General features: G+C 36.4%; 2 protein-coding genes across 2 annotated transcripts in view; one reads left to right on the forward strand and one right to left on the reverse strand.

Moving 5' to 3' along the window:
• Positions 1 to 12,091, reverse strand: part of LOC309684877 (maltase-glucoamylase-like) — a gene marked incomplete at its 5' end in the record, with an annotated part of 59,208 nt that extends 47,117 nt beyond the window's left edge. Inside the window, 6 exons of the mRNA XM_082500722.1 lie at positions 1,076 to 1,193; positions 3,930 to 4,014; positions 5,483 to 5,596; positions 8,336 to 8,455; positions 11,876 to 12,007; positions 12,065 to 12,091. Coding sequence (XP_082356848.1) covers positions 1,076 to 1,193; positions 3,930 to 4,014; positions 5,483 to 5,596; positions 8,336 to 8,455; positions 11,876 to 12,007; positions 12,065 to 12,091 — 596 coding nt within the window. The remainder of the gene's footprint in view (positions 1 to 1,075; positions 1,194 to 3,929; positions 4,015 to 5,482; positions 5,597 to 8,335; positions 8,456 to 11,875; positions 12,008 to 12,064) is intronic.
• Positions 12,092 to 12,093: 2 nt separating this feature from the next.
• The window catches only part of LOC309684878 (maltase-glucoamylase-like), a gene marked incomplete at its 5' end in the record, with an annotated part of 63,253 nt that continues 61,992 nt past the window's right edge, over positions 12,094 to 13,354 (forward strand). Inside the window, one exon of the mRNA XM_082500723.1 lies at positions 12,094 to 12,114. Within this exon, the coding sequence (XP_082356849.1) occupies positions 12,094 to 12,114 (21 nt within the window). The remainder of the gene's footprint in view (positions 12,115 to 13,354) is intronic.

The raw sequence follows: 13,354 nt of genomic DNA on the forward strand, positions 1-13,354 counted from the left end.
AGAAAAGTAAGAAAAGTAAGAAAAGTAAGAAAAATATAAAGATAATAAAGATAATAAAGATAATAAAGATAATAAAGATAATAAAGATAATAAAGATAATAAAGATAATAAGAAATAACAATAAAAATAATAAAAAATAATAGAATAATAAGAAAAATAAAATAATAAAAAATAATAATAAAGAATAATAAAAATAATAAAAGACAATAAAAATAATAAAAATAATAAAAAATAATAAGAATAATAAAATAATTTAAAATAACAAAAATAATAAAAATAATAAAAATAATAAATAATAATAAATAATAAGAAGAAGAAATAGTAAAAATAATAATAAAGAATAATACAAATAATAAAAATAATAAAAATAATAATAAATGTATTAAAATAAAAAATTAATAAAACTACTAAAACTACTAAAACTTCTAAAACTACTAAAACTACTAACAATAATAACAATAATAACAAATAATAACAATAATAACAAATAATAACAATAATAACAAATAATAACAAATAATAATAAAAAATAATTTAAAATAATGAAAAATAATAAAAAATTAAAAATAATAAAATAAAAAATAATTAAAAATTATAATAAAAATAATAAAAATAATAAAAAATAATTAAAAATTATAATGAAAATAATAAAAATAATAAAAATAATAAAATAAAAAAATAATAAAAATAATAAAAATAATAAAAATAATAAAAACAAAAATAATAAAAATAATAAAAATAATAAAAATAATAAAAATAATAAAAACAAAAATAATAAAAATAATAAAAATAATAAAAATAATAAAAATAATAATAGAAATATTAAAATAATGAAAACAATAAAAGCTAATAAAAATAATGAAAACAATAACAACTAATAAACAGAATGTCTATAATAAAAACCAATTAAAAATAATAAAAATAATCAAAAGAGAATAAAAAAAAAAATCATTAAAGAAATAATGCACTTCCTCCGTTTCCCGAAGCAGAGGGGCTCCGCTCTGCCCTATCCCCCCCCCTCCCCCCTCCCCTCCCCTCCCCCCTCCCCCAACCCCCCCCCCAGCGGGTCCCTCACCGTTGGGTGGAGAGGGTCATGGCGTATCCGTACAGACTGTGGACGTCGTACTGTCTCCCCCACTGCTGCACCGCGTCCATGCAGAGCGTTCCGGAATAGAGGAGCCGATGGACAATATCTACCGGAAAAGAGGTTGGAAATATTTTGGAAGAGATTTTGAGTCCCTCCTTTGATGTCTTCAAACTTCTCATCTCTCGTAACGTTTTAACCCGGAAATGATCAAATAAATCACGGAATTTTCCGACTCGGAAAAAAAACCTCTAGAGATCGTCCAGCCCCAACTCCACCGCTAAAAACGGGATTATCCGGAGCGCATCGCTCAGCGCCTCATCCTGATGGGTCTTCAAAACCTCCGGAGAAGGGGGTCTCCACCCCCTCCCTGGGCGGCTTTTGCCGGTGCTCCGTCACCCGAACCGGAAAGAAGTTTGAACGGAATTTCCGATGTTCCAACTTGTCCCCGTCACCCCTCGTCCTGTTACTGGGAACCACTGGAAAAATCCCAGTTCCATCCTCCTCCAACCCAATTTTAGGTACTCATATGCCATAAGAAGGTCTCCTTCAGCCTTCTCCGGGAATCCCAACGCTCTCAGCCCTTCGTCATAATGGAGACGCTCCAACGCCTTCATCATCTTCGTTGCCCTTCGCTGGACCTTCTCCAGCCCTTCCCTGTCCCTCTTGAACTGGGGAGCCCCAAACTGGACACAGCACTCCAGTTGTGGCCCCACCAGTGCGGAGTAGAGGGGGGAGAATGACCTCCCTCCACCAACTGGCCACACTCTTCCCTCTGCAGCCCAGGAGTCCGTTGGCCTTCTTGGCCACCAAAGCACCTCGTTGGGCCATGGATAATTTCCCATCTACCGCGACCCCCAGATCCTTCTCCTCCGAGCTCCTTCCCAGTAGGTCCACCCCTAACCCATACTGGTGCCCAGCGTTCCTCCTCCCCACCTGCAGGACCCCTCCCCCCCCCCAAGTTGCTCTTGTAGAACCTCAGGAGGTTCTTCTCTACCCAACTCTCCAGCCTGGCCAGGGCACGCTGGGTGGCAACGTGACCCTCTGGGCTGTCGGCCACCTCCACCCAGTTTGGTGTCATCCCCCAATTTGCCGAGAATACGCTCCGTCCCCTCCTCCGGGTCGTTAATGAATATATTAAACGAATTCGGACGGAGCGTTGGCCACTGTTGGACCCCACCGGCCACAGGTCCCCAACGAACCTCTGCGCCACCGACCACAACCCTCCGAGCTCCGTCCCGCAGCCGACTCTCCGTCCACCCCGTCGGCACCTCATCCATCCCATAATTCCTCCAGTTTTCCCCACGAGGATGGGATGGGAGACAGCCCCTCCTTGAAGCCACAGCAGATGACATCTCCCACTCTCCCCATTGGCCGTTAAAACCGCCCGTAACCGCAGCTCCGCCCCCCCCCCCCGGGGTGGGATCGCCGAATCCGATGGTCCTTTCCGGGTTTTTTTTTTTTTTTTTTTTCCGATTGAACAAGCGGAAAAGCGCTTTCAAATGGCGTTCGCCGGAGCGGGAAGGACGCCCCTCCCCCCCCTCCCCCCCCCCAAAAAAACGACACCCCGAAGGGTCGGGGGATGTGATGAGGACCGTACGGCGCCGAGCGGCCAATTCCCACCGCGATAGGGAATGCCGAGCGGCCAGCCCACGGGACGGGAACGCCCCCAAAAGGAGAGGGGGTTTTTTTTTAGTTTGTTTGGGGGTTCTCCTCTTTTTTTCTCCTCTCTTTTTTTTTTCCTCTTTTTTTCTCCTCTTTTTTTCTCCTCTCTTTTTTTTTTCCTCTTTTTTTCTCCTCTTTTTTTCTCCTCTCTTTTTTTTTCCCTCTTTTTTCCTCCTTTCTTTTTTCCTCCTCTCTTTTTTTCCCTCCTTTTTCCTCCTTTCTTTTTTCCTCCTTTCTTTTTTCCTCCTTTCTTTTTTTTCCCTCTTTTTTCCTCCTCTCTTTTTTTTCCCTCTTTTTTCCTCCTTTCTTTTTTCCTCCTTTCTTTTTTCCTCCTCTCTTTTTTTTCCCTCTTTTTTCCTCCTTTCTTTTTTCCTCCTTTCTTTTTTCCTCCTTTCTTTTTTCCTCCTTTCTTTTTTCCTCCTTTCTTTTTTCCTCCTTTCTTTTTTCCTCCTTTCTTTTTTCCTCCTTTCTTTTTTCCTCCTTTCTTTTTTCCTCCTTTCTTTTTTTTCCTTTCTTTTTTTTCCTTTCTTTTTTCCTCCTTTTTTTTTTCTCTTTTTTTTTCTTTCTTTTTTTTTCCCTTTCTTTTTTCCTTTCTTTTTTTCCTTTCTTTTTTTCCTTTCTTTTTTTCCTTTCTTTTTTTCCTTTCTTTTTTTCCTTTCTTTTTTTCCTTTCTTTTTTTCCTTTCTTTTTTTCCTTTCTTTTTTTCCTTTCTTTTTTCCTCCTTTTTTTTTTTCCTTTTTTTTTTTCCTTTTTTTTTCTTTCTTTTTTTTTCCCTTTCTTTTTTTCCTTTCTTTTTTTCCTTTCTTTTTTTCCTTTCTTTTTTTCCTTTCTTTTTTTCCTTTCTTTTTTTCCTTTCTTTTTTTCCTTTCTTTTTTTCCTTTCTTTTTTTCCTTTCTTTTTTTTCCCTTTCTTTTTTTCCCTTTCTTTTTTTTCCCTTTCTTTTTTTCCCTTTCTTTTTTTTCCCTTTCTTTTTTTCCCTTTCTTTTTTTTCCCTTTCTTTTTTTCCCTTTCTTTTTTTTTCCCTTTCTTTTTTTTTCCCTTTCTTTTTTTTCCCTTTCTTTTTTTTCCCTTTCTTTTTTTTCCCTTTCTTTTTTTTCCCTTTCTTTTTTTTTCCCTTTCTTTTTTTTTCCTTTCTTTTTTTTCCCCCCCCCCACTCCGCAACTAAAGGCAACGGACTTACGGGGCGTGAAAGGAGGATAATTTAAGTCGTTCTGTTCACAGCCGTGAATCGAGCCCGGGACAAAGCTGGCTACTTCGTTCATATCCTGGGGGAAAAAAAAAAAATTAAAGAAAATCAAAAAAAATCAAACGAATTCAAACGAATTCAAACGAATCCAAAAAAATCCAAAAAAATCCAAAAAAATCCAAAAAAATCCAAAAAAATCCAAAAAAATCCAAAAAATCAAACAAAATAAAAAAATCAAACAAAATAAAAAAATCAAACAAAATAAAAAAATCAAACAAAATAAAAAAATAAAAAATCAAACAAATTCAAACAAATTCAAAAAATTCAAAAATAAAAAAATCAAAAAATTTCAAAAAATTAAAAAATCAATAAATCAAAAATTCAAAAAATAAAAATCAAAAATCAAAAAATCGAAAAATCAAAAAATCAAAAATTCAAAAAATTCAAAAATTTAAAAATCAAAAATTCAAAAATCAAAAAAATCAAAAAATTCAAAAAATCAAAAAATTCAAAAAATCAAAAATTCAAAAAATTCAAAACGTCAAAAATTCAAAAAATCAAAAATTAAAAAAAATAAAAAATCAAAAATTCAAAAAAATCAAAAATTCAAAAAAATCAAAAGAAATTCAAAAGAAATTCAAAAGAAATTCAAAAGAAATTCAAAAGAAATTCAAAAGAAATTCAAAAGAAATTCAAAAGAAATTCAAAAGAAATTCAAAAGAAATTCAAAAGAAATTCAAAAAAATAAAAAATCCAAAAATTCAAAAAAAATAAAAAAAATTTCCAAAAATATTCGGGCAAATTCGGATTTTTCAACCGGCGGATGGAACGTTTATCGCTAACGGCGATAATTCCCGGCCTTTCAGCTAATTCCAGGGTGGAAAAAAATCTTACGCGGTGAATCCGACCGGAGGGCGCAAAGGGCGTCGAAGGAATAATAGTCATACGCTGCTGAATTCCTCATCCGGTATCGTTAATTTAGAAAATAATCGAAGAAAAATAAATTTTTAAAAAAAATATATATATATCTCTTTCTTTCCGAATGTCAAAAAGCTGATTTTAAGCGGTGGGACTTGACTCAAACCGGAGAAACGAAGTATTAAACCTCTTTCCCCAAAATCCCACGATATCAACCAAAGGTCATTTCTTTTTGACCTGAAGAAAATGACTTTACGGAATTAAACCCCCAAATCCTTTTCCCGTTAAATACGCCCTCTACGGAAAGAAACATGGGACAAACGCAACGGCAAAACGAATCTTTCCGACGCCAGGAAAAAAAAACGCGGATTCCGCCCGAAAGCATCGAGCGCTCCCCGGAAAAAAAAAAAAAAAAAAATTAAAAATTTTTAAAAAAAAAATTTAAAATTTTAAAAATTTTTAAAAAAAATAACACAAATCCCACCCGGATTCCGGCTTAGCCGCCCGGCCGCAATCTTCTTTCCGATCAAAACTCAAAGCGCCCGAATTTTTGCCAAAAGGGGGAGGGAGGGAGGGGAGGGAGGGAGGGAGGGAAGGGGGGGGGAGGGGAAATTTTGGGAATTACGTACGATCCAGATGCCGTCGTAGGGCACTTGGCCGTAGAACAATTGGCATTCCTCCACCCACCAGTCGGTACAGTCGGGATTGGTGAAGTCGGGAAAGACGGTTCTTCCCGGCCACACCTACCAGGGAAAAAAAAAAAAAAAAAAAAAAAAAATTTAAAAAAAAAATTTAAAAATTTTTAAAAAAATTCTTAAATTACACCTTTGCCCCAAAATTCCGCTCCTCCCTTTTCCTGCGGATTGACGCCCTCTCGGAGAGTAAACGGTTCGGGTGTAAATCCCACCGGTTGAGGAGTTCGGCGCGTCGGAGTTGGAATAGCGATTTGGGGAAGGGCGGGGCGGGGCGGGGCGGGGCGGGGCGGGGCGGGGGGAGTTGTAAAGTGTAAGAGCAAATTATCGTTATTAATAGTAACGAGCATTAGTGATGTTAACTATCTTTATATTAACCACCTTTATTGATATTAAATACCTTTATTGATATTAACTACCATTATTAATATTGACTATCTTTATTAATATTAACTATCTTTATTGATATTAACTACCATTATTGATATTAACTATCTTTATTAATATTATCTTTATTGATATTAACTGTCTTTATTGATATTAAGTACCATTATTGATATTAAGTACCATTATTGATATTAAGTACCATTATTGATATTAACTATCTTTATTGATATTAACTATCTTTATTGATATTAACTATCTTTATTAATATTATCTTTATTGATATTAACTGTCTTTATTGATATTAACTACCATTATTGGTATTAACTACCATTATTAATATTGACTATCTTTATTGATATTTACTATCTTCATTAATATTAACTATCTTCATTAATATTAACTATCTTCATTAATATTAACTATCTTTATTGATATTAACTGTCTTTATTAATAACTACCATTATTGATATTAACTAGCTTTATTAATATGAACTACCATTATTAATATTAACTATCTTTATTAATATGAACTACCATTATTAATATTGACTATCTTTATTGATATTAACTATCTTCATTAATATTAACTATCTTTATTAATATTCAGTGCCATTATTGATATTGACTATCTTTATTAGTATTGACTATCTTTATTAATATTAACTATCTTTATTAATTCAAACTACCATATTAATATTGACTATCTTTATTAATATTAACTATCTTTAGTGATATTAACTGTCTTTATTAATAACTACCATTATTGATATTAACTAGCTTTATTAATATTATCTTTATTGATATTAACTGTCTTTATTGATATTAACTACCATTATTGGTATTAACTACCATTATTAATATTGACTATCTTCATTGATATTAACTATCTTCATTAATATTAACTATATTTATTAATATGAACTACCATTATTAATACTGACTATCTTTATTAATATTAACTGTCTTTATTGATGTTAACTATCTTTATTAATATTAAGTACCATTATTGATATTGACTATCTTTATTAGTATTGACTATCTTTATTAATATTAACTATCTTTATTAATACAAACTACCATATTAATATTGACTATCTTTATTAATATTAAATATCTTTAGGGATATTACCTGTCTTTATTAATAACTACCATTATTGATATTAACTATCTTTATTAATATTAACTATCTTTATTGATATAATCTTTATTAATAACTACCATTATTAATATTGACTATCTTTATTGATGTTAACTGTCTTTATTGATGTTAACTGTCTTTATTGATGTTAACTACCATTATTGATATTGACTATCTTTATTGATGTTAACTATCTTTATTGATGTTAACTATCTTTATTAATACAAGCTACCATGTTAATATTGACTATCTTTATTAATATTATCTATCTTTATTGATATTAACTACCATTATTGATATTAACTATCTTTATTAATATTATCATTATTGATATTAACTACCATTATTGATATTAACTACCTTTATTGATGTTAACTATCTTTATTGATGTTAACTATCTTTATTGATGTTAACTATCTTTAGTGATATTAACTGTCTTTATTAATAACTACCATTATTGATATTAAATATATTTATTAATATTAACTACCATTATTGATATTAACTACCATTATTGATATTAACTATCTTTATTAATATTAACTACCATTATTAAAATTAACTATCTTTATTGATATTAACTATCTTTATTAATATTATCTTTATTGATATTAACTGTCTTTATTGATATTAACTACCATTATTGGTATTGACTACCATTATTAATATTGACTACCATTATTAATATTGACTATCTTTATTAATATGAACTACCATTATTGATATTAACTATTTTTATTGATGTTAACTATCTTTATTAATATTAACTACCATTATTGATATATTAATATTAACTACCATTATTGATATATTAATATTAACTACCATTATTGATATTAACTACCATTATTAATATTGACTATCTTTCGAATATTAACTATCTTTAGTGATATTAACTGTCTTTATTAATAACTACCATTATTGATATTAACTATCTTTATTAATATTAACTATCTTTATTGATATGAACTGTCTTTATTAATAACTACCATTATTGATATTAAATATATTTATTAATATTAACTACCTTTAATAATATTGACTATCTTTATTGATATAAACTATCTTTACTGATATTAATTACCATTATTAACATTTATTCTAAACTTCATGCGAGTGATTATTAACCCCTGTGAATTCTCAACACGAATTAATCTTAAAAAAAAAAAAAACAAAAAACCCAAAAAACTCCTTAAATTCACTCTCCGAAAGGCGGCGGAAAGTGCCACCCGCCTTCGGATTGGGCTGCGGAAGGGCTTCGTTACCTCTCCAATTAAGGGCGTGGCTCCGTCCGACGCGTTGACCCACACCTTCCGGCCTTGGCCCCGCTGGTAGGGGGGGTAGGGAGAACCGTCGGCCAACGTCCCGGTGCTAATGGCCGGATCCTAAAAAATCCCACCACCACCACCAAAATTATGCCTTCTCCCCACCAGTTATGGCTTCTCCCCACCAGTTATGGCTTCTCCCCACCAGTTATGGCGTCCCTCCACCAGTTATGGCGTCCCTCCATTAATTATGGCTTCTCCCCACCAGTTATGGCTTCCCTCCACCAGTTATGGCTTCCCTCCACCAGTTATGGCTTCCCTCCACCAGTTATGGCTTCCCTCCATTAATTATTGGTTCCCTCCACCAGTTATGGCTTCTCCCCACCAGTTATGGCTTCCCTCCACCAGTTATGGGTTCCCTCCACCAGTTATGGGTTCCCTCCGCCAATTATGGGTTCCCTCCGCCAATTATGGGTTCCCTCCGCCAGTTATGGCTTCCCTCCGCCAGTTATGGCTTCTCCCCGCCAGTTATGGCTTCCCTCCACCAGTTATGGCTTCCCTCCACCAGTTATGGCTTCCCTCCATTAATTATTGGTTCCCTCCACCAGTTATGGCTTCCCTCCACCAGTTATGGCTTCCCTCCATTAATTATTGGTTCCCTCCACCAATTATGGGTTCCCTCTACCAGTTATGGGTTCCCTCCACCAGTTATGGGTTCCCTCCACCAGTTATGGGTTCCCTCCACCAGTTATGGGTTCCCTCCACCAATTATGGCTTCCCTCCATTAATTATGGCTTCCCTCCATTAATTATGGCTTCCCTCCACCAGTTATGGCTTCCCTCCGCCAGTTATGGCTTCTCCCCACCAGTTATGGCTTCCCTCCATTAATTATTGGTTCCCTCCACCAATTATGGGTTCCCTCTACCAGTTATGGGTTCCCTCTACCAGTTATGGGTTCCCTCTACCAGTTATGGGTTCCCTCCACCAATTATGGGTTCCCTCTACCAGTTATGGCTTCCCTCCACCAGTTATGGCTTCCCTCCATTAATTATGGGTTCCTTCCACCAGTTATGGCTTCTCCCCACCAGTTATGGCTTCTCCCCACCAGTTATGGCTTCTCCCCACCAGTTATGGCTTCCCTCCACCAGTTATGGCTTCCCTCCATTAATTATGGGTTCCCTCCATTAATTATGGCTTCTCCCCACCAGTTATGGCTTCTCCCCACCAGTTATGGCTTCCCTCCACCAGTTATGGCTTCTCCCCACCAGTTATGGCTTCTCCCCACCAGTTATGGCTTCTCCCCACCAGTTATGGCTTCTCCCCACCAGTTATGGCTTCCCTCCACCGATTATGGCTTCTCCCCACCAGTTATGGCTTCTCCCCACCAGTTATGGCTTCTCCCCACCAGTTATGGCTTCTCCCCACCAGTTATGGCTTCTCCCCACCAGTTATGGCTTCTCCCCACCAGTTATGGGTTCCCTCCACCAGTTATGGGTTCCCTCCACCAGTTATGGCTTCTCTCCACCAATTATGGCTTCCCTCCACCAATTATGCGTTCCCTCCATTAATTATGGCTTCCCTCCACCAGTTATGGCTTCCCTCCGCCAGTTATGGCTTCCCTCCGCCAGTTATGGCTTCCCTCCGCCAGTTATGGCTCCTTCCCGCCAGTTATGGCTTCCCTCCACCAGTTATGGCTTCCCTCCACCAGTTATGGCTTCTCCCCACCAGTTATGGGTTCCCTCCACCAGTTATGGCTTCTCCCCACCAGTTATGGCTTCTCCCCACCAGTTATGGCTTCCGTCCACCAGTTGTGGCTTCTCCCCACCAGTTGTGGCTTCCCTCCATTAATTATTGGTTCCCTCCACCAATTATGGCTTCTCCCCACCAATTATGGCTTCCCTCCACCAATTATGGCTTCCCTCCACCAGTTATGGCTTCCCTCCACCAGTTATGGCTTCTCCCCACCAGTTATGGCTTCCCTCCACCAATTATGGGTTCCCTCCATTAATTATTGGTTCCCTCTACCAATTATGGGTTCCCTCTACCAGTTATGGGTTCCCTCCACCAGTTATGGGTTCTCTCCACCAATTATGGGTTCTCTCCACCAGTTATGGGTTCTCTCCAGTTATGGCTTCCCTCCACCAGTTATGGCTTCTCTCCACCAATTATGGGTTCCCTCCATTAATTATGGCTTCTCCCCACCAGTTATGGGTTCCCTCCACCAATTATGGGTTCCCTCTACCAGTTATGGCTTCTCCCCACCAGTTATGGCTTCCCTCCACCAGTTATGGCTTCTCCCCACCAGTTGTGGCTTCTCCCCACCAGTTGTGGCTTCTCCCCACCAGTTGTGGCTTCTCCCCACCAATTATGGGTTCCCTCCATTAGTTATGGCTTCTCCCCACCAGTTATGGCTTCCCTCCACCAATTATGGGTTCCCTCCATTAATTATTGGTTCCCTCCACCAATTATGGGTTCCCTCTACCAGTTATGGGTTACCTCCACCGGTTATGGGTTCTCTCCACCGGTTATGGGTTCTCTCCAATTATGGCTTCCCTCCACCAATTATGGCTTCCCTCCGTTAATTATGGCTTCTCTCCACCAGTTATGGCTTCCCTCCACCAGTTATGGCTTCTCCCCACCAGTTATGGCTTCTCCCCACCAGTTATGGCTTCTCCCCACCAGTTATGGCTTCCCTCCACCAGTTATGGCTTCTCCCAACCAGTTATGGCTTCTCCCCACCAATTATGGGTTCCCTCCATTAATTATGGCTTCTCCCCACCAGTTATGGCTTCCCTCCACCAGTTATGGCTTCCCTCCACCAGTTATGGCTTCCCTCCACCAGTTATGGCTTCTCCCCGCCAGTTATGGCTTCCCTCCACCAGTTATGGCTTCCCTCCACCAGTTATGGCTTCTCCTCACCAGTTATGGCTTCTCCCCACCAGTTATGGCTTCCCTCCACCAGTTATGGCTTCTCCTCACCAGTTATGGCTTCCCTCCACCAGTTATGGCTTCCCTCCATTAATTATTGGTTCCCTCCACCAATTATGGGTTCCCTCCACCAGTTATGGGTTCCCTCCACCAGTTATGGGTTCCCTCCACCAGTTATGGCTTCTCTCCACCAATTATGGGTTCCCTCTACCAGTTATGGGTTCCCTCCACCAGTTATGGGTTCTCTCCACCAATTATGGGTTCTCTCCACCAATTATGGGTTCTCTCCACCAATTATGGGTTCCCTCCACCAGTTATGGGTTCTCTCCACCAATTATGGGTTCTCTCCAGTTATGGGTTCCCTCTACCAGTTATGGCTTCCCTCCACCACTTATGGGTTCTCTCCACCGGTTATGGTTTCTCCCCACCAGTTATGGCTTCTCCCCACCAGTTATGGCTTCTCCCCACCAGTTACGCCTTCCCCCCACCAATCAGGTGGAGCCGGCAGCTACGCCGAACCCGTACCAACCCATCTCTGACACTGAACCTCTGGGCCGCGTCTCCTGAGGGTAATGGCGTCGGAAAGGCAGCGATGGAGGGCTGAATTCTCACCAGTATGAGGACGTATTTCTGCCCATAGTCCCTGAGATAAGCGCGGAAACTGGGGAGGTCTTTGAATTTCACTTTGTCGTAGGTAAAATCTTTCCTGGCTTCCATGTAGTCGATATCCGTGTACTGAACGTCCTGGGGGAAAAAAAAAAACAAAAAAAAAATTTAAAAAAAAAAAAACACACAAAAAACGGGGCAGGAAATGCTGTCGATTTCCATAAATGAATCCGAATCAGAAAAAAGTCAAAGTCAAAATCGATAAGAAAAAAATGAATCTGAATGAGAAAAAAAAAAAAGATAAGCAAGAAATGAATCCGAATCAGAAAAAAAAAAAAAAACAAAAACGATAAGCAAAAAATGAATCCGAATCAGAAAAAAAAATAAAAAAGATAGGCAAAAAATGAATCCGAATCAGAAAAAAAAAAAAAGATAAGCAAAAAATGAATCCGAATCAGAAAAAAAAAGACAAAAAGATAAGCAAAAAAATGAATCCGAATCAGAAAAAAAAACAGAAACGATAAGCAAAAAATGAATCCGAATCAGAAAAAAAAAAAAGATAAGCAAACATTTCAATTGAATTGAAAAGAATAAAAAAAGAATAAAAAAAGAATAATAACAAGAATTAAAAAAGAATAGTAAAAAAAGAATAAAAAAAAGAATTAAAAAAGAATTAAAAAAAGAATAATAAAAAAAGAATAATAAAAAAAATAAAAAAAAAATAATTTTAAAAAGAATAAAAAAAGAATAAAAAAAGAATTTAAAAAAGAATAAAAAGGAGAATTAAAAAAGAGAAATAAAAAAAGAATTAAAAAAAGAATAAAAACGAATAAAAAATTTATAAAAAAAGAATTAAAAAAAGAATAAAAAAAGAATTAAAAAAAGAATAATAAGAAAGAATTAAAAAAAAGAATAAAAAAAGAATAAAAAAAGAGTTAAAAAACGAATAAAAAAAGGAATTAAAAAAAGAATTAAAAAAAGAATTAAAAAAAAGAATTAAAAAAAGACTAATAAAAAACGAATAAAAAAACGAATTAAAAAAAGAATTAAAAAAAGAATTAAAAAAAGAATTAAAAAAAGGATAATAAAAAAGAATAAAAAAAAGAATTAAAAAAGAATAAAAAAAAGAATTAAAAAAAAGAATTAAAAAAAGAATTAAAAAAAGAATAAAAAAAGAATTAAAAAAAAGAATAAAAAAAAGAATTAAAAAAAAGAATAAAAAAAAGAATTAAAAAAAAGAATAAAAAAAAAAAAAGAATAAAAACCAAAAGAAGGGAGCGAAAGCAATTTTTTTTTTTTTTTTTTTTTTAAATAACCGGGCATTTTCATCCCCCAAACTGAGCGGCCGATGATAGACGGCCGTGGCTGAAAAGGGGCGTCAAACCCCCCCCCGTCCCCCCGATCCCCCCCCCATCCCCCCCCCCCAACCCACCCCCCCCCCCCATACACACACACCCCCACCCCACACCCCCCCCCCACACACCA

The sequence above is a fragment of the Vanellus vanellus genome, assembly GCF_965231255.1.
Source record: "Vanellus vanellus genome assembly, contig: HAP1_SCAFFOLD_411, whole genome shotgun sequence".
NCBI classification, from domain to species: Eukaryota; Metazoa; Chordata; class Aves; order Charadriiformes; family Charadriidae; genus Vanellus; species Vanellus vanellus.